Below are 20,677 nucleotides of genomic sequence, written 5' to 3'. Positions count from 1 at the left end.
TATCAGAAAGCAGAAAACTCTCAAGAAGTTTGATCATCTGTACAAGCCTCCCAAGTGGCTCTAGAGGCAGACACTCCATATTGCCAGCTGTCCTATGAGCAAGCACGGTTTGGGTATGTTTTAGTTTTTTGGGTAGTGGGGCATTTGCTGAAATGTGATATTCCTACATGAGTATAGCAGGAGCTCTGTCTTTACATTAGCCATACAAGGTCATTGTCCTTTCACGGTAGTGATCTGGTTCTCTTTACTCTGTCAATCTTGTTAGGCACAAGACCAGTTGCACAACGCCCTACATCTTAACAGGCATGATCTGACTTACATAATGCTGGGCAAGATCCACTTGCTGGAGGGAGACTTGGACAAGGCCATCGAAATCTACAAGAAAGCAGTGGAGTAAGTGTGTCTGTTCCTTTAGAGCAGTGAGAAACTAAAACAAAAATGGGAGCAGACATGAACTCCCAAGTCTAAGAGAGAACACGTGTGACTGGTTACACATTGTGAGTTGAAGGAGCCAGAGTAACTGTTAAGCTAAGGTTTAGAGCTCCCGATTGCTTAAATAAGGAAGACAGACCTGTTTCTTTCTCACACATCAGTGTGGCTGGTCTAGCCTAGCTGGCCAGCTTTGCTCCACAAGATCAGTCTGGGATCCAGGTTCCTCCCATGTTCCTTCCTCATCATTCCTTAGGTTGTTGCCTTCACCTGCATGGCTGCAGCTGACTTACTGTAGCATCTGTGCTCCAGGCTATGGTCGGGGGAGGTGGTATAGGAAGCTAAGTACTGAATAAATAGGAAGTTGCACACATCATTCCTGCTGACATTCTGTGGTTCGAAATTAGTGAGGTGGCCACATCTAGCTGCAAGGGAGGTGGGCAGATGTGCCTAGGAGGAAGGAGAGAGCAGATTTTGGAGTCAGCTGGCAGTCTGCCACTGTGGTTTTAAACTTTATAAAAGGTGTTGTGTTTCAGGATATTAGGGAGAGAAATCTCCTGATTGAGTAATAAAGATCTGGCCTCATTAGCCTGAGACCAATATCATGCTTTTGAAAAATATCATTAGGGTTAGCCAAATCCCCCTTGAAAACGTAACTGACTGGCTTTCCCAGTGTGGTGTTCTGCGTTTCTTTTCTAGGGACACATGCTATCTTGTCTTTTCTGTCTGGGGTGTTGTCGTGTTTGTTTTAAGTGGGATAGCTGTAGCAAAATGCTTTAGTGTCTCATTTGTTTGGTCAGTTAATAGAATGCCTCATCTGTGGTTTAAGGCCACAAAGTCTATTATTCCTGATAATTAGACTTTGAACTAAACTTAGATTTCTATTAATTTGTTAATTACCTCTGTCTTCTACCATGATAGTAACTTTTCTGGTTATATTAGTCACAACACTGCTTTTGGAATTTTCTTCAACCATATTTTATATCTGAAAAGACATAAAAATCCTTTGGTTTGTTAAGCTACAAAAGAGACTTCTGTCATCAAGAGGCTACGTTTATATGGACAAGTAGGAAGGAGGCCATGTAGCGTATGTTAAAGTCTCTTTGGTGCTGGGTGGAAGCTTTGATCCCTGACCCCTGCATTCTATAAGTTGGCTCTTTGAGCTTATTAGCTCACATAAATTACATTAGCTCACACATTCTTCTAGTGGCTGGTCAAGGACTTAAGTCACTGAAATTCTCAAAGGAGAAAAGAGGTCAACTGAGCATTTGGAGCCTCACTGAGATTATAGAAACCATTGTTTATGACCCGCAGCTTTGGAGAGAGTAGTCATGTTTTGGTGGGGGGATGGACACCCACCAGAATCATGGAAGTTACTTACTTGCTTTGGGGGAGGAAGTGATCAGGATGGGTATTTATGGCAGAAAGTGAAGGGCGAATACTCAGTTGAAGTGAATAAGCTCTGTCTGGCCAGCTCAGGCCTCCCCGGGCTGGGGCTTTGGCCCCTGTGGTTCTGGTCTCCCCATAGGTAACCGGCACCCTACCTCATTGCTTAGAAACAGGAGACACAGTTCTTCACCTTCTGTCACTCTCACTGGTGCAGCTGTCTGCTGATCCCGTAGTCAGATCATGTGAGCGCAGTGTTGCTTTCGCTTTGTGACAAAGACAGATATCATCGAGGGATTGGAAAGGCAGATACTCTTTTACTTAAGCCCGTGTTTACTCCACAAAGCCAACAGCTAATTCTTTCCTAGAGCGGGTATGTGTCTTCCTTCTTTAGTTTGGCTGTTTAGTATGGCTTTTTGTTTAATGTGGAGAGCAGAGCATTAGGGGCCTTGGGATCCTAAATTACACGGGAAATTATGCTGGCTGGCATTGAGTGCGGTGAGAACAGGAAAAAAAAAAAAATCTCACAAGAGGGAAAGGACTAAAACCGTGTGTGTTCTAGACTGACTTGGTTTATAGGGCATTATTCTTGAATTCTATCAGTGAATCAAGACAGTGGCACAAAATATTCCATAGGTTCTTTCTAAGGACTTTGGCCCTAAGAAAAGGTCCTGCGAAAGGAGTCTGGGTTCCAAGTCCCATTCTTTCTTGCTGAGCTATCCTCCCTGTAGCTAGGGTTGAGGTGACCTACTTTTGAAGGGAATTCCCAAATCCCTTTGAGAGTTCCTACGGGGAGTGGGAGGCGCAGTGGTGTCTCAGGTAGTGCACAAGGGTGAGTTACTATGTGTGTATCTTAGTGTCTCTCTTACACATCTTGTTTCCCTCTGAGCATCTCTGTGTTGCAGGTTCTCACCAGAAAATACAGAACTTCTCACAACTTTAGGATTACTCTACCTCCAGGTAAGAGGAATTCTTTACTCATCCATGCCTTGACGTTAGAAGTGCTTTTGGGTTTGTGTGTGTTGTGGTTTTCCTGCATTTTTACTTTAACACAACTTACGAAAGGTCATAAGAAGGACATGAACTTTACTCTCTGCATTTGATATTCTTTGTCTGCTAAAGGAATTAACTTAATTTTCAGCATTCAAATCAGAAGCAAATAAATCTGTTTGAGCCTAGTGCAATTATAATTCTTATCCAACCAAGGCAAGAACACATACGAGAAACAACTGGGGTCAAAGGGGCTGGCATTTTGTGGTGGGAGGAGAAGCTGTGGTACCGCTAGGGCTTTGGGGCAAAGGCCATTTCTGTTGTTCCTTCTTCCCAGCCACGTCCTCTAGAAAAGAGAGAAGGCAAAGCATTGTCTAGAATAAAAAGTCTCCTCTCCCCTCCACATTCCTGAGTGTGGGTGGGATTCTCTTGGCCCCATCGCTGTTCTGTGTCTGCCTGAGGCCCCAGGGATCCCTCAGGGCTTCTCCCTGCCCCACACACCCTGTCGACGCCCCAGGTTGCCCGCTTAGCAGATCCTGCCTCCAGCCCTGCCTCTGTGGTGGCCTTTTCATCTGTTTCATTTTTCTTTCAAAGGAGCTTAACCCTGGGCCTTCCTGGGCTTTGGCTTGGGAGGCTGGCCCCAGGGGAGATGCGCGAGTCAGCCCATTTCCTGCCAAGAGGCCTTGGCGTGGAACAGCACTAGTGTGGCAGAGGCGGTTCCTGGCAAACAGCTACTTTGACCTTATCAGGGGACAAATCAACAAAATAGGAGGGAAAACAAACGTGGGGATCTTAATTTTCTTTTTTAAGAATCCGGTATCTGTAGTTCTTTTTCTGTCAGAAGAACCCGGAAAAGTCAGGGTGTGTCTGATGAGGGAGTGGTTGGCCAGTCTCCTTAACTACCGTCCCGCCCCCCCCGCCCCCCCCCCCCCCCCCCCCCGATGTAATTCTCTGGCTTTTGCTTTTTCCCAAGCTCGGCATTTACCAGAAGGCATTTGAACATCTTGGAAATGCACTGACTTACGACCCCACCAACTACAAGGTATTGCAGGCTGTCAAACCCCAGAGCCTTCACACAGACGGTCCCACCACTCCTAGAGGTGATCTGGCCCTAGAAAGCGTTCTGTGTATCTGAGAAAGTACTTTTTCCTTAGAAAAGTTATAAATAAACGTGGCTCTCATTTGAAAATACTGTGAAGTGTCAGTGTTCTGCTTCTTATCTTCTAAAAGAGCACATTTGTTATATTGGGCCTGTTAACTTATGCAGAAAGCAAAACTGTAGTGCTGGTAAAGTTTTATATGTTACTTAGGAAATTGGCAGAGCCTCTATAACTACTGTCAGAAATAAATCTGCTGAAATGACTTGATTCCTGATGAATCTGAGATTACAACTCTTGTCCAGATACGACTTCGGGGAGGAGGAGATCATCATGTGGATATGTATCATTGAGGGAGATGCAGCAAGACCGGCTGTTTGTTAACAGTACAGACTCAGTCCTACCTTGGAAGTCGTATTAGCCTGACTTAGCACCCCACCTTAACCCTTTTCCTTAGAGACATGAAAAGCTTGACCAGTGAAGCCTAAGGCTGACTCACCCTCTGCCCTGTGGCAGAAGGAGCTGCACCTTTAGTGGCCAAGGACAGGTGCACCTGAGTTGTCTAGAGCACTTGGTGTACCAAGTAGGGGCTGTAGGGAACGGGTTAAAGGTGCTTTTTACTTACAGGGCCCTGATACTCTGAAATAGTGGCTCCCCTGGCCACCAGTAGGAAAAAAAATAAGCTGGGTAAAGTCAGTGACTTTTCTGTATTATGCCAAAGAGAGCCCGTGTGGGGTGCGGGAGTGTTCCTCATGAGCGTTTGTTCCAATAGCTTGGATACAGTATATGGGTCCCTGGGAGAAGCTTTTCAGTCCCACCAGTGCTGATGCGCCTGCGGAGTATCTAGACTCAGGACGCCTACTTCACCGCGACAGCCTTTTGGGAATGACTGAATTACCAACTTTCCACATCCCATGTTTTCAGGCCATCTTGGCAGCAGGCAGCATGATGCAGACCCATGGGGACTTTGATGTTGCCCTCACCAAATACAGAGTTGTAGCCTGTGCTGTTCCAGAAAGTCCTCCACTCTGGAATAACATTGGAATGTGTTTCTTTGGCAAGAAGAAATACGTGGCAGTGAGTGTCTCCTCATTTTCCTGGTTTGTGTTCAGTTACTGGTTCTGCCAGCTTGCCCCAGCCTCTCACCGAGTGCCCGCTCTCTCCTCTAGGCTATCAGCTGCCTGAAACGAGCCAACTACTTGGCACCCTTCGATTGGAAGATTCTGTATAATTTGGGCCTTGTCCACTTGACTATGCAGCAGTATGCATCAGCCTTCCATTTTCTCAGTGCAGCCATCAACTTCCAGCCAAAGACGGGGGAGCTCTACATGCTCTTGGCTGGTAAGATACATTTGTGTGAAGAACCCCTTTCGCAGTCTGTACTCAGGGAAAAATGAATTAGAATCATAGGAGGCCAGTGGTTAAATGTCCCATAGAAGGCATTCCCTTGCAGATCCCATAGGAATCTGGATTACTGTCCTAGAGTTTGAAGAAATATGAAAGAAAAAGATGACAGAGCACCTTGTTGCTTCTCACTTAGGGGAATTTCACTCAGAGACCAGCAGGTTCAATCAGGTTCGTCTCTAGTTCATCTTTTAACAGTGGTTTTCCCATGACAGTTCATGTATTGAATCCAGCCAAGCTCCAGTTATCATCAGGTGTTAAGATCTTGGGCTTTAGGTGGGGTCCTGCCTCTACTACTTACCAGCTATACCTCATAGGGTTGATGAGAGGATTACATGATTAGACACAATGAATGTTAACTACTGGTTTTGTTGTCATTATATAATTAGTCTATTGTTGTTGCTAGTACAATATAAAAGTACTGACTAAATATTCTTTCTGGGGGATATTTCTCCTTATACTAAAGTTACAAAATGTGTACCTAAAAGCAGTTTCCATGTTCTCATTGACAGTAGTCTTCAGGTGTCTTTTTGGTTTTTGTTTGTTTGTTTGGTGTTTTTGGTCATTACTGTGAGGTTCTGATTTATAAGAGAAAGGTTGCAAAAGCAAATTGAGTGGTGGTTATTTGGGGGCTGTCTGACTATAAAGATACCCCAGTCATAATGGGATACAGGAATGTGAACAAATAGCTGTACCGTAGGGCATAAGCAGCAATTGTAACTTCACAAAGCAGAGATGGTCTTCACACTGAGTTGTGAAAGATAAGCTGGAATTCAGTAGTACAGAATGGCTGAGAAGTCCCTGAGTAAAGGCATGCAGCCATGAAACTGCAGGAGGTACCAGGCCATTAGTGGGCAATAGTGTTGTAGAACGTGGTGGGAGATGAGTCAGGAGAGGTAGTCTGGCGTCAGAGTATGGAGGACCATTGAGTACAGCACAGGGACTGTACACTTGATCCCAGAGGCTCTGTTTTTCCCAACTGTGTTCCTAGATCTCCTCTTGTGTCTGGCAGAAGTAGATGAACAGTTGGGGAGGTGGAGCGGGCAGGGCTTCCAGAGCAGCTCTGCTGTTGTTTGTGTTATAGGTCAGGCGTTCAGAAAATGCTGATTTAAAAAGGGAGAGCCTTCTGTTGCTAAACAAAAGTTTAAAGGTCCGGTTCTGGGTGCTGGAGTGAGCATGTGAGCATTCCTGAGTAGGCCGGTGACGCGGTCAGATTCGTCTCAGTCAGCGAGATACCTGGCAGCCTGCGCTGTGGCAAGCGGGACAGTGCCCTTGGGGAACAAAACGGAAGGCCTGACACGACTAAACCAGGGCAGTGTCAGCAAAGAAGCTGTAAAAAATGGAATTCACGGAACCCGGCTGCTGACTGACTGTGGAGAGGGGACCGTTGAACAAGATGATAGCCGGAATCCAAGCTGAGTGGCTGCGCAGACGGTGGTGCCAGGAGCTGGGCGGGCACAGCAGGAGTTAGGTTTGGCGGCTGAATGAACCGCCGTCTTGAAACATTCCCTGTGTTTTCTCCGCTGGGCTCTTCAGCCACCGCACTCACTTTCTCTGTTGCAGTGGCTCTGACCAATCTGGAAGACACAGAGAACGCCAGGAGAGCCTACGCAGAAGCAGTCCGCCTGGATAAGTAAGCCGCCCCGTCGGGAACGCTGCTGGGAGGGCTGGACGCCGCAGAGCCGCGAGGTGGCGCCACGGCCCCGGCGTTGCCGAGCCCACCCAGCTGCTTGCTCCCCGTGCCTCTGTGCACAGCGGGCCTCCGTGCGAAGGACGTGGCTCCTGAGGACAAAGTGGCTCAGCAGGACCCAACGCTGACTCTGAGAAAACGTTTCCAGCCCTTAGTAGTCAGGAGGCCAGAGGAAGTGAGAGCTGTCAGTGGGCTTGGGTTGTTGATAGCTGTGGGCTCGCTGGAATGTCACATGGGACTCTGGGCTCAGTTTAATTTAAGATACACTTGACTCTCCTGGGATTTATTCCACTGGCCTCTGTTAGGCAGCAGGGTAGGGACCTGTTTTTCGTCTCTTTTGAGGGCCGAGATGTCAGGCTTGGTCCCAGTACCTGCTTTGCTGGTTGGGCAGTTAATTCCCTGATTCTTCTCCAAAGGTCCACACAACACGTGTGTACCCCACCTTGCTGTGGAGTGGAGCTGTCTGTACTTAGCCAGTTTTGTTTTTGTGCAGTGAGAAGGATCTCTGAATGACCATGTGTTGCAAAGCCCCAGCTCCATAAGAATCCCTGTCTGTTTGCACAGGGGTAACCCTTTGGTAAACCTGAACTATGCTGTGCTGCTGTACAACCAGGGAGAGGAGAGGGGCGCCCTGGCCCAGTACCGGGAGATGGAGAAGAAAGTCAACCTACTCAAGGACAGTAGCTCTCTGGAATTTGACCCAGAGGTAAGTCTTAGCTCCTAGGAGTCATAAGCAAGCTGTCACGAGACTTTTGAATCAAGACCAAATAACCCAAATATAAGGTATTATATAGGCTCATGCCTGTTTTGGCTTTGACGTTCCTAGTGGCATGAATTCTTCAATTAAGAACAGCTTGAGAAGAAACTTTCCTGGAAGAAAATAGTAAGAGGAAATTCAGGCTTACTGAGTTTTATCTATTATTGATAGACCTCAGCTCAAATGAGTTGTATTATGTCTCTTTGTAGCTTCCTCCCATTCTCCTCACATAGGAAAGGCAAGAATTTAGTCCAACAATGCACCAAACTTGAATTGTTGGGTTTGAGAGCCTTTAAAGAACTCCCTTGCCATCCACTCAGGGCAATGTGGTCTCTGCTGTTTGAGAATGATTTCTTTGCAGTAGGTGTTTCCTCCCTCAAATGCTAGTACAGCAGACACTATTTCAGCGAATCCCCACCTGCCTGCTGAAGACCTGGGATGAGGCTTGTCTCTGCCGGTCAGACCTGACTTTTTTTTTTTTTCCTTCCCACTTGGGCACAAGATGGTGGAGATGGCCCAGAAGTTGGGAGCTGCTCTCCAGGTCGGGGAGGCACTGGTCTGGACTAAACCAGTTAAAGATCCCAAATCAAAGCAGCGGACCACTTCAACCAGTAAAGCCGCCAGTTTCCAGCAGCCTCTGGGTTCTAATCAAGCTCTAGGACAGGCAATGTCTTCAGCAGCCGCACATAGGAAGCTCCCCTCAGGTAGGAAGCTACACACAGCTACATGAAGACCTATGGGTACAAGCCACATGTGCCTGCAAAGAGATTACAGCTTTGAATGAGGCTTGTGCTTTTCAGACTCAGGACACATCCAATGTAGTGCTGACTAGAAGGGGAAAAAAGTCCAAGGGTGGCCAAACTGTCACTTGTTTCCTTAAGGCAATTTGTGTAAAAGGTAACAGCTACTGGCAGGCTTAGCTGGATGTCGGTACACTGGGTCTTTACAATACTCAGGTTTAGAAATACATTGCAGCACCTTTCGTTATGTAGTCTTGCTTTAATTCTCACTGCCTTATCATTAAGTCAGCATGGTGCAAGTAATTAAACATTTCTTTTATAAGGTCATTGAAGGCAGACTTGACTGTTACTTTATTTCTTCAGTTGTGGTCTTCCTTCACAGCTGCCCAGATATGCCACAGTCCCACTAGTCTCAGAAGATATGGGGTTTCTTCTTGAAATTTGACAGTGAAAATATTGATTTCTTCTGGAACCATGGGAACTGAGAATTCAAGCTGTTTGTTTTGTTACTAGGTGCCGGAGGAACATCCCAGCTCACAAAGCCACCATCTCTTCCTCTGGAGCCAGAGCCCACTGTGGAAGCACAACCAACTGAAGCATCAGCACAAATAACAGAAAAATAGGTGTAGGATGAACCCAGAGTTGGGGTTTCTTTGGCGAGGATGTTCCAGATTAGGAAAGGTCCCATGACACAGGCAGCACGGAGGCCAGCACGTTCCCTGGGCATCGTGAACTAGAACGCAGAACGTGCTATGATGATCACGAGGAGCCTGAGGCCTACGCAGTCCCCTGCTGCCCCATCAGCTAGGAAGGAGAGAGAAGATGGCCCAGACAGGTTCCCTAAGAATTGAGAGCAAGGCTTCGGCTCTATGTATGTAGTGCCAAGAGCCAGCAGGGCATGTGATGCTATCTGCGTTGGAAAGGACTTTATCTCCTGGCTGGCTGACCCCTTCCTCTGTGGAAGGAAAGTCTGAGACAGACCTCTGCGCAGTAGTCCTGTCATGACATAGCCTTGTCTGTCTTAGCTGAGCTGATCCTTGGGCTGTGTGGTATATCAGCCACTGAAGCAAACACAAATCTTGGATTAATAATCCAGCTCTAATAGTCTAAATTTAAAAGAAAAAAAAATAATGATGAAACAAGCTCTTTAAATTGAGGCCCAACCTATTGAGTATCCCAGCTGCACTTGCCCAAGAGCATCCAGAACAAGTCCCTATATCTTGTTCTTGAGAGATCAGAGTGTAGAGCCAGATCATGTCAGTATGAAAAGAAGTAGAGATGAAGGGCTGGTCTGGTATCAGCACCAAGGATTTAAAAAAAAGGAAGAGCTGCTTAACTGAGGAATTTTTAATTTGACAATCAATGATACCACTGACCAGATGTTATCAATACATTATATATACTTTTCAGAATAAAGATTATGTATCATCCCTTTGGGGAAAGTTGTTATTCAGGTATAAAAATGAGGGATCACAATGAAAACTTTTTAAAAGAACCTTGTACCTGCCCAGTCTTTGGGGTTTGTGGATTTGCAGTCTCTCATTCACTCTGTTGAGAAAGGAGCTATTCTAATTCCTAGTATGGGAGTTGCTCATGTCATCACAGAAAAATTACATGACAATTAGAAAAATGAGACCAAGTACACAATTACAGATACAGACATGGTTTTAGATGGCTCAAATTAGAGGCAAGAAAGTGGAAGTATGAACTAGCAATGGGAAAAGTGTTCTTCTTACTCAATAATATTAGTACAAAATGAAGTAAAATTTTGGAGTGTATGATTACAATGATCATTTTGTTCTTAAGGAAAAATCCCTATTGTCTGATAACAGAGAGTAGCTCACAATGGACCAATCCTCCCACAGACAACAAATATAAACCAGTGGGTAAATGTAAAATATCTTGGTTTAATTAAAAAAAAATACACATAACTGTTCCAAGTAAAAATTATAACATTATATGTGAGGTTTAATATGTATAACTAAAGGACAAGGGGGTATATGGAAACTTATGGTTGAAAGGTTTTTATATTTCACATGATATGGTAAAAAACTAATCCTAAATAGTTTGTGAAAAGTTAAGGCTGCATATTCTAATCCCTAGAGTAACCATTAAAAAGATGCAAAGAAGCATAGCTGTTGGGTTGGCCAAAAAGTTTTTTTTTTTCCTGTAAGATGGCTCTAGTAGCCCTTAGTTGTCTTTAACTTCATTCAAAACAATTTTGTTAGATTGTATTGTGACAGCTGTCATATCAGTGCGCAAGTAAAAAAAACTTTTATCATCAAAATTGAATTTTCTGTGTAGCCATTTTAATGTAGAAGATGGAAGAAAAAAAGCATTTTTGGCATATTATGCTTGTTATTTCGAGAAAGGTAAAAACGCAACTGGAACACAAAAGGTTTGTGCAGAGTATGGAGAAGGTGCTGTGACTGATCAAACGTGTCAAAAGTGGTTTGCAAAGTTTCGTGCTGGAGATTTCTTGCTGGAGGATGCTCCATGGTCGGGTAGACCAGTTGAAGTTGATTGATAGCGATCAAATTGAGACATTCACTGAGAACAATCAACATTATACCGTGCAGGAGATAGCTGACATACTCAAAATATCCAAATCAAGCACTGAAAATCATTTGCACCAGCTTGGTTATGTTCATTGCTTTGATGTTTGGGTTCCACGTAAATTAAGCAGAAAAAACCTTGACCGTATTTCTGCATGCAATTCTCTACGTAAACATAATGAAAACGTTCCGCTTTTAAAACAAGTCGTGACAAGGCGATGATGAAAAGTGGATATTGTACAATGCGGAATGGAAGAGATCGTGAGGCAAGCGAAATGAACCACCACCAACCACACCGAAGGCTGGTCTTCATCCAAAGAAGGTGATGTTGTGTATATGGTGGGATTGGAAGGGAGTCCTCTATTACGAGCTCCTTCCGGAAAAACCAAGTGATTAATCCCAAGTACTGCTCCCAATTAGACCAACTGAAAGCAGCACTCAACGAAAAGCGTCCAGAATTAGTGAACAGAAAATGCACAATCTTCCATCAGGATAACGCAAGACCGCATGTTTCTTTGATGACCAGGCAAAAACTGTTACAGCTTGGCTGGGAAGTTCTGATTCATCCACCGTGTTCACCAGACATTGCACCTTCGGATTTCCATTTACTTTGGTCTTTACAAAATTCTCTTAATGGAAGAAATTCCAATTCCCTGGAAGACTGTAAAAGGTACCTGGAACAGTTCTTTACTCAAAAAGATAAAAAGTTTTGGGAAGATGGAATTATGAACTTGCCTGAAAAACGGCAGAAGGCAGTGGAAGAAAACGGTGACTACGTTGTTCAATAAAGTTCTTGGTGAAAATGAAAAATGCATCTTTTTACTTAAAAACCAAAGGAACTTTTTGGCCAACCCAATAAAAAGACAGTAGAGAGGGGGGCAAAAAACAGAAGGAATGAGGAGAAAAATAAATAGCAAAATGTTAAATGTAAATCCAGTCATGTCAATAATTACATTAAAATGTAATTAGACTTAAAAATGTAAGTGGACTAAACATTTCAGTTAAAAAGCACAGAAAGGATAAAAAAAGCCTAGTACTATATTAATGTTAGATAAAGGAGACTTCAAAACAAGGGGTGTTCCCAGAAATAAAGGGGGGCATTTCATAATAAACAGTCAATTCAGTAGAAAATCATAAATATGTATGCAACTAACATTACTTCACAGTACATCAAGTAAAAATTGATAGAATTAAATCCACGATCATAGTTGGATATGTTAGCACTTTTTCTTTCAGCAACTGAATTAATTAGACAAAAAGTGTAAAAGGACATATGGGCCAGCTTGTCAATTTCTGTTGACATTTATAGAACACTACAAGCAGTAACTGTAGAAAATACATTCTTTGCAAGTGCACATAATACATTTAGCAAGACAGACCAAATACTGGGCCATAAAATAAGTCTCAGGGGCTTCCCTGGTGGCACAGTGGTTGAGAATCGGCCTGCCAATGCAGGGGACACGGGTTCGAGCCCTGGTCTGGGAGGATCCCGCGTGCCGCGGAGCAACTAGGCCCGTGAACCACAATTACTGAGCCTGCGCATCTGGAGCCTGTGTTCCGCAACAAAAGAGGCTGCAATAGTGAGAGGCCCACGCACCGTGATGAAGAGTGGCCCCCACTTGCCGCAATTAGAGAAAGCCCTCGCACAGAAACGAAGACCCAACACAGCCATAAATAAATAAATAAATAAAATTAAAACAAAAAGTCTCAAAAGTCAACAGATTGAAATTTACAGAACATGTTCTCTATACACAATGAAATTGTATTAGAAATAATATCTAGAAAACCTACATATTTGGAAATTAAACACACATACTTGTAATAAGGAAGAAATCAAAAGAGAAATTAGAAAATACTTTGAACTGAATAATGAAAACAAAATTTGTAGGATTCAGTTAAGAGCTGTGCTTACAAGGAAACTTAGAGCTATAAATGCTTCTATTAGAACAAATGAAAGGTAGAAAATCACTGATAAAGGTTTTTACCTTAAGCTAAAACAAGAGCAAAATAAACCCAAAGTACAGAAAATATTAAAGAAAAATCTAAGAAGTCAAAAGTTCTATGAAAAAACACGCACAAAAACTGACAAATCCCTAGCTAAACTGATGAAGGGAAAAAAGAGACAAATTACCAATATCAGGAATGAAAGAGGGGATAGCATTACAGGTCCTATACGACATGGAAAAGGTAAAGGAATGTTATGAAAAATTTTATGACAATAAAACAACTTGGATGCAATAGACAAAATCTTTGAAAAATGCAACATACCCAAACTGAAACAAGATGAAATGTAAAGGCGTCATAGGTCCTGTCAAAGGAATTGAATCTATAAATCAAAAGCTACCCTAAGCAAACTCTTGGCTCAGATGATTTCACCAGTGAATTCTATTAAATCCAGTCTTAAAAAAATTTTTAAAAAACAGGAGCAAGAACTTCCCATTATGCCATGAAGAAAATGAAAATCAATCTACAGATTGAGAATATATTCAAGGAGAATACGTTCACAAAATACATCTGACAAAGGACTTATATCCAGAAAATATAAAAACTCCTACAACTCAATAATAAAAAAACTAATAACCCAAACAACAACATACACAAACCAAATGAAAAAAAAAATGGGCAAAAAATTTGGACACCTCACAAAGATATATGAATGGCCAGTAAGCATGTGAAAACGTTCTTTGTCCATCGTCAAGGAAATGCAAAATAAAACCACAATGAAATACCACTATGTACACATCAAAATGGCTAAAATTAAACACTGACAACTCTAAATACTGGCAAGAACAAGAAGCAACCAGAACTGTCATGCATCATTGGTGGGAGTGTAAAATGGGCCATCCACTTTGGAGAAAGGTCTGTCACTTATCTCATGATATACATTCATCCCAGCAACTCTACTCCCATGTATTTTTACCCAAGAGGAAGGAAAATGCCCACACAGACTTGTCGATAACAACATTATTCATAAAAGCCCCAAACGGAAACACTGTATTCACAGTGGAATACTATTTAGCCACAAAAAGCAACAAACTACATGCAACAACATAATCTCAAAAACATTATGCTGAACAAAAAGGGTTTTTACAGCTACAGTAATTAAAACAGTGTGGTACTGGCACAAAAACATAAATATAGATCAATGGACCAGGATAGAAGGCCCAGAAATAAACCCATGCACTTATGGTCAATTAATCTACGACAAAGGAGGCAAGAATATACAATGGAGAAAAGACAGTCTCTTCGATAAGTGGTGCTGGGAAAACTGGACAGCTACATGTGAAAGAGTGAAATTAGAACATTATCTAACACAAACAAAAATAAACTCAAAATGGGTAAAGACCTAAATGTAAGACTGGATACTATAAAACTCCTAGAGGAAAACATAAGCAGAACACTCTTTGACATAAATTGCAGCAATATCTTTTTGGATCTGTCTACTAGAGTAATGGAAATAAAAACAAAAATAAACAAATGGGACCTAATTAAAAGCTTCTGCACAGCAAAGGAAACCATAAACAAAACGAAAAGACAACCTACAGAATGGGAGAAAGTATTTGCAAATGATGCAACTGACAAGGGGTTAACTTCCAAAATATACAAACAGCTCATAACAGCTCAATATCAAAAAAAAAAACCCCCAAACAACCCAATCAAAAAATGGGCAGAAGATCTAAAAAGACATTTTTCCAAACAAGACATACAGATGGCCAAAAGGCATGTGAAAAGATGCTCAACATCGCTAATTAGAGAAATTCAAATCAAATCTACAATGAGGTATCACCTCACAACAGTCAGAATGGCCAACATCAAAAAGTCTACAAATAACAAACGCTGGAGAGGGTGTGCAGAAAAAGGAACCCTCCTACACTGTTGGTGGGAATGTAAATTGGTACAGCCACTATGGAGAACAGTATGGAGGTTCCTTAAAAAACTAAAAGTAGAGCTACCATATGATCCTGCAATCCCACTCCTGGGCATATATCCAGAGAAAACCATAATTCAAAAAGGTACATGCACCTCAGTGTTCATTGCAGCATGATTTACAATAGCCAAGATATGGAAGCAACCTAAATGTCCATTGACAGATAAATGGATAATGAAGATGTGGTACATAGACACAATGGAATATTACTCAGCCATTAAAAAGAATGAAATAATGCCATTTGCAGCAACATGGATGGACCTAGAGATTATCATACAAAGTGAAGCAAGCCAGACAAAGACAAATATATGATACCGCTTATATGGGGAATCTAAAAAAATGATACAAATGAACTTATTTACAAAACAGAAAGACTCACAGACATAGAAAACAAACTTATGGTTACCAAAGGGGAAGGGGGGGGGAGATAGGAGTTTGGGATTAAAATATACACACTACTAAATATAAAATAGATAATCAACAAGGACCTACTGTATAGCACAGGGAACTCTACTCAGTATTCTGTAATAACCTATAATGGAAGAGAATGTATCACTCTGCTGTATACCTGAAACGAACACAACATTGTAAATTTCAACAAAAATTTAAAAAAAAATCAGTGAGGAAACAAAAAAATAAAGAAAAGAGCTTTATACAAAAGGACTAAATACTGTATGATTCCATTTCTATGAAGTTCCAGAACAGGCAAAACTAATTTATGGTGAAAAAGATTATAGTGGGTGCTTCAGGGGTCTGGGGTTGAGGGTGAGGCTGAAGATAACTTGGAAGTGGCCTGAGGGACCTATCTGAGATGATGGAAACATTCTGTATCTGGATAGGCACTTGGGTTAGATTAGGTATATACATTTCTCAATACTTACCAAATGGACTTAAAATTTGTAGTTTCACTGTTTGAAAATCTTTACCTAAAAAAAGACCAAAAAATAAAATGTTAAATTATCATTGTGGTAGCTTTTCAATGATTTTCAGTAGTCCTAAAGAGACCCAGAAAATTGCCTGTTCAGTTTAGTAATAGTAACTGACAATTATTAAACTTTTATATACATGCCACATACTGTGCTAATACTTTGCTCCGCATTCCTCTTTAATTAAGAACCCTACGAAGGTAAGGACCATTACTAGCCCTGTTTTAGGGATGAGGAAAAATGAGGCTCAGGAAAGGTACCTCGTCCAATGTCATACAATACTCACCACCTCAAACCCTGTACAGAATTTGGATTTCTTCTGATGATGAATAATTACCTCTGCCCCACTCAAACTTGACAGAGTAAGAGAATAAAATGCAAACTGAATCTGCGCAATAAATATTACTGAGTTTTGGCTGAATTCTTATCTTCTGACAGTGTTTTGTGTGCTGCAGCTTTTCCCTGGGTGTTAAATCAATTTCAAGGGAATTCAAGAGTGAGTGTTAGAACATTTTTAGGAAGGATCATTTTTCACCGGGCACCCTTTCCAGTCCAGGGGATTTTCAAGCTTTTCTTCTTCATATAAAATCATACATGGAAATCTCTGTAAAATATAGTTCAAAGCAAAGGGGCCTGAAGCTCCACCTCTTGTTTCTCCTGCCTTTCCAACTCACTTCTGGCTCCACCTGTCTGTCCTGGGTGATACAGCCCAGTTAATCTTACTTCCAAAGCTTAGCCTACTTCTCAACAAGGTGGGACATTCACAGAGGGGTGCATGTATATTCATATCTACACACACACATTCAGGAATACAGAAAGTTTTACAAAACAATACTTAGAATAATTATCCCCATAATGTATGAAGCACTTTGATACTTTCTATAAACACCAAGTTGATTTAGTAATGATTAATCGTTCAAAACCCACCTTTTGAAAAACACTGCTCTGAGGTACATGCTGCCCACGTCTCCTGAACGTCTTCCTCGACATCACCAGTGAAAACTGGAGAAATGTTGAGAATATGCTAAGGACAGGGGCTGCCTGTAAGAAAAAGGTCACATGGAGAGCACTGCTGCTTAGGTTTAGAACATAAGTGATGAGTTATTCTAACTCTTCTTGGGAAAATAGAAATCTCTTCTCACTTAAGCTTTTCTAAAAATAGACTAGAAGGTGGTTTAATTACTTTTAATTGAGCTTCAAGGCAGACTGATGAGGTAACAGCCAGAGATTTTAATAAGCTACTTGCTTTGAATTTCAAGCTGCATAATTCTCTAGGCTTAAGTTGTCTTTGAAGGAGTAATCAAGCCTTTCCTTCTCATGCAAGGCAGGGGGGAAGGTCATAAATGGAGAACTTGAGGTAGCTTTGAGATTCCAGAAGCTGCTGCTGTGAGCCCAGCGTGAATGATTACCTGTGACCTAAGCTGGCCTGCCACCAGATGACACGTGTCTATACTGCTCTTTGAACACACTAAGAAGGCTCACCACACTCTTTCCAACTGCTGGGTCATACTGGTTTGACTACTTGATACTAGTATCTTCTGTCACTTTATTTTTTTAATTTTTTTGGCCGCAACGCACAGCATGTGGGATCTTAGTTCCCAGACCAGGGATCAAACCCGTGCCTCCTGCATTGGAAGCATGGAGTCTTAACCACTGGACAGCCAGGGAAGTCCCTCTTCTGTCACTTTAAACCAGAGGACAGACCTACAGCTCAGACTCAGTGTGAGGGGCTGCCTAACCTAGTGATGGGGAAGACAAGATAATCAAACACCTCAAGAGCAGAGGAACATGTAAGTCACAAGTCAAGACAAAATGATTTACATTTTATATGGCTCCAGAGTCGTGGTAGAAATGAAATCAATCACAAACAGACTTAGGATTCCTGAAATGTAAATTTTTAATATTTAAAAGCACGCTGAAGTCTCCTTGATTTATAAAAAATAAATACATAACATGACATTTATTCATGATCCTGGGACTCTTATGAGGTCAAACTCTTTAATGGATGTGATGTGTCAATGTAAAACACACATGATCTGTTATACACCCAGAAGCATATTCCAGTTGTAAAATGCCTTCAAGGACCAGAAAGAACATAGACCAGTCTTCTACTGCAGAAAGCACGTCCAGAGCTGGGCAATGAGGTTGGGCCCAGGCACAGGAGCCTCTGACCAGCCAGCCTACAGTTAAGGAGCCAGGGCAGGAAGGCGCAGCCCTTCAGCTCACAGCGCCACCCTGCAAGCCAGCCAGGCTCCTGAACTGCAGAGTGACTGGCTCCCTCAAGGCAACCACGAGGCTCCCAGGCTCTGCTGTGTCTCTGAAGCACAGGAGGGCCTGTTTTGTCCTTACTTGTGGCTCTGCCCTAAGTTTGAGAGCAGAAGACTGAGAAGGTGTGCTCATTAAATTTTTTCATTAGAACACTGAATGGAAATCATGATCCTGCCATGGGCGCTGAGCTGAGAGAATGCGAGAACTCACGCTGCACTTCACCAGAGACAGGGGAGCGGATGAGTGAGCATGCGCTTCCGAGGTGGGCAAGGAGGAGTGCTTTCTCCAAACCGACATGCTCTCGAGGGTAAAGAAGTCAGGCCTAAAATACTTGAAGAGGGGATCTGGGAATCAAGTTTTTACCCCTGTAACACACAACATAAAAAAAACAAAAAACAAAAAACAAGAAGAAAAATCCAGTCTTGTTAGTAAATAGCTGAACTTTGATTAAAACCTGAAATGTTTCTGTGTAATCGTCAACTGGCTGGAATGTATCTGGTACAGTTTAATCTGCTGTTGTTTCTTTGGCTGTCTTTCAATTAGATCTAGAAACGGTTTTGACACTCTCAATTCTGTTTCCCAAACCACTTAATTCCTGTCATTCTTAGGTTGGCTAGTTTTCCTCCTTCAGAAAAATGACCCACAACAATCTTCCTACTAGTGAGGGTGTACTTCTGAATAAAAGAGTCCTTCGGCTGAAATGGCATCTCCGAGGCCCACAGTTCGAACAGGATCTTTACACACCAACACTGGTGTGAAGTGGAAGGACACTCCCTCCCTGTGCCATTTGACCACTGGCTCGTTTGGGTTTAACATGACCCTGGAGCCGGCCTCCGAACGGGAGGTCATGAACTCGCGGGGCGCCTTCAGAGACACTCGGCGGGTGTCTATGGTTTCTGTCGCACAGGCCTGCGTACCGGCCACGCGAGCTCCTGCAGCCACGGCCGCCAGCTGGTTGGCCCAGTGTCCATCCACAGTTGCCAGGATGTGGTAGGCCAGCGTGTGGAAGTGGATCCTGGTGAGGTCTGAGGCTCTGCTTTCACTCTTCCCATGTTCCTTCAAGATCCAAAAGAGGATGTCGCTGACCACGCCCACATCAGGAACACCGGTCCAGGAAGAGAGGGAAGAGTGAGGTCCAGATGCCGACTGGCTGAGAAATAACAGCTCCTGTTCATTCAGCCCAAGGGAAGTCACAGCAGAAAAGACCTGCTAACAAAAACAAAATGCGGGTCTTTTTCTGATGGACATCTAGCTCCTAAGTATCCTAGGACACAGCCAACGACTAATGTCAGGGAAGGCAGGTAGGGCCGGCATCTTTCTTCTTTACCACAAGACTCCCTGCCCCTGAAGTCTGCGGGGGGAAGTGACAGATCAAGGTCCCTGTTTTGGCTATTACACCTCTATCTCCACACTCATCATCACTTGCGGTAAACTGGAAAGTTGCAGTAACTCTGTATTAGAGCCAGTCTTCTGTTTATATGCTGGGAGACAAAGGTAGAGGTGTACACTCTGTATTGCTTTCCACGGTGCCCAGTTTTTGCCTCTGCACACACAGCAGAGGCTCTCACCACTGACGGAGCCTGACTCTCGGTTCCTGAATGTCAGCAGGTGTCACACCAGTACAGTGGAGAAGCCCACAGGCAGGGTTGTAAGGGTTCCTCGCACACAACACCAAGAAGCAAGGAGAGTGGCTTCACGTCTGATCTAAGCTTTCTAGGCAGGTGTGGGTTAGGAAGACTGAATTTAGTAATAACACTGTGTGTGAAAGGGCACCAAACAAGAGCCATGGTTTTCTATCTTGAGGGGTACCACTATGTCCACCTTACTATCTTTCTTACTTAGCACTTCCTTCCTTAGAGCCAGGGACCTGCATATGGTGAATGTTTGTGCAAGAGAGATGAGCCCTGTGGGTATGTAGGGGTGTGTGTGCACGTGCATATATTTTTAAAAAAATCAAGGGCCTGGGAATTCCCTGGCGGTCCAGTGTTTAGGACCCCACGCTTTCACTGCCGAGGGCGTGGGTTCAATCCCTGGTCTGGGAATTAAGATCCCGCAAGCTGCGTGGTGTGGCAAAAAAAAAAAAATAAATAAAATCAAGGGCCTGTCCCTTTGCTAACGTAACACCACTTCCGTTTACTGCATGTTCTGTGTTAGACATTGAGCTACTGGCTCTATTTCATTCACTTCTTACTGTAACGCTCTGAGGGAAGGAGGTATTGCCTCCATCTTACAGATAAGGGTACCGAGGCTTAGAAAGGTTAAGTAGACAGTTACACAGAAAATGAAATAAAAATGGCTTTTTAAAGAAGTGAAAAAATAACCTCAAAAAGAGAAATACGAGAATAAAAATTATACCGAATGGGACTTCCCTGGCAGTCCAGCAGTTAAGACTCCGCGTTTCCACTGCAGGGGGTGCGGGTTCGATCCCTGGTCAGGGAACTAAGACCCCACATGCTGCAAGTTGTGGCCAAAAAGTAAAAAAAAAAAGATACTGAAAAACACCAGGA

The 20,677-nt window shown here is 43.0% G+C and overlaps 2 protein-coding genes across 10 annotated transcripts in view; one reads left to right on the top strand and one right to left on the bottom strand.

Annotated features, from left to right (window-relative positions):
• Positions 1–9,923, top strand: part of BBS4 (Bardet-Biedl syndrome 4) — a 46,648-nt gene extending 36,725 nt beyond the window's left edge. For 2 of the 3 annotated variants that reach the window (XM_036845199.1, XM_036845201.1), the window contains 9 exons: positions 266–393; positions 2,721–2,775; positions 3,779–3,847; positions 4,827–4,979; positions 5,072–5,243; positions 6,870–6,939; positions 7,561–7,702; positions 8,256–8,457; positions 9,007–9,923. In XM_036845199.1, the coding sequence (XP_036701094.1) occupies positions 266–393; positions 2,721–2,775; positions 3,779–3,847; positions 4,827–4,979; positions 5,072–5,243; positions 6,870–6,939; positions 7,561–7,702; positions 8,256–8,457; positions 9,007–9,116 (1,101 nt within the window). In that variant the 3' untranslated portion in view covers positions 9,117–9,923. The remainder of the gene's footprint in view (positions 1–265; positions 394–2,720; positions 2,776–3,778; positions 3,848–4,826; positions 4,980–5,071; positions 5,244–6,869; positions 6,940–7,560; positions 7,703–8,255; positions 8,458–9,006) is intronic. The other variant, XM_036845200.1, reaches the window with a different exon arrangement.
• Positions 9,272–20,677, bottom strand: part of ADPGK (ADP dependent glucokinase) — a 37,353-nt gene continuing 25,947 nt past the window's right edge. For 4 of the 7 annotated variants that reach the window (XM_036845206.1, XM_036845204.1, XM_036845202.1 and 1 more), the window contains one exon: positions 17,785–19,379. In XM_036845206.1, the coding sequence (XP_036701101.1) occupies positions 18,828–19,379 (552 nt within the window). In that variant the 3' untranslated portion in view covers positions 17,785–18,827. Of the gene's footprint in view, positions 9,600–16,829; positions 16,944–17,784; positions 19,380–20,677 lie in introns of those variants that run through there. The other 3 variants (XM_036845207.1, XM_036845203.1, XM_036845205.1) reach the window with 2 other exon arrangements.

The sequence above is a fragment of the Balaenoptera musculus genome, chromosome 2, assembly GCF_009873245.2.
Source record: "Balaenoptera musculus isolate JJ_BM4_2016_0621 chromosome 2, mBalMus1.pri.v3, whole genome shotgun sequence".
In the NCBI taxonomy this organism is placed as follows: Eukaryota; Metazoa; Chordata; class Mammalia; order Artiodactyla; family Balaenopteridae; genus Balaenoptera; species Balaenoptera musculus.
This window is presented reverse-complemented; position numbering and strand designations above follow the sequence as displayed.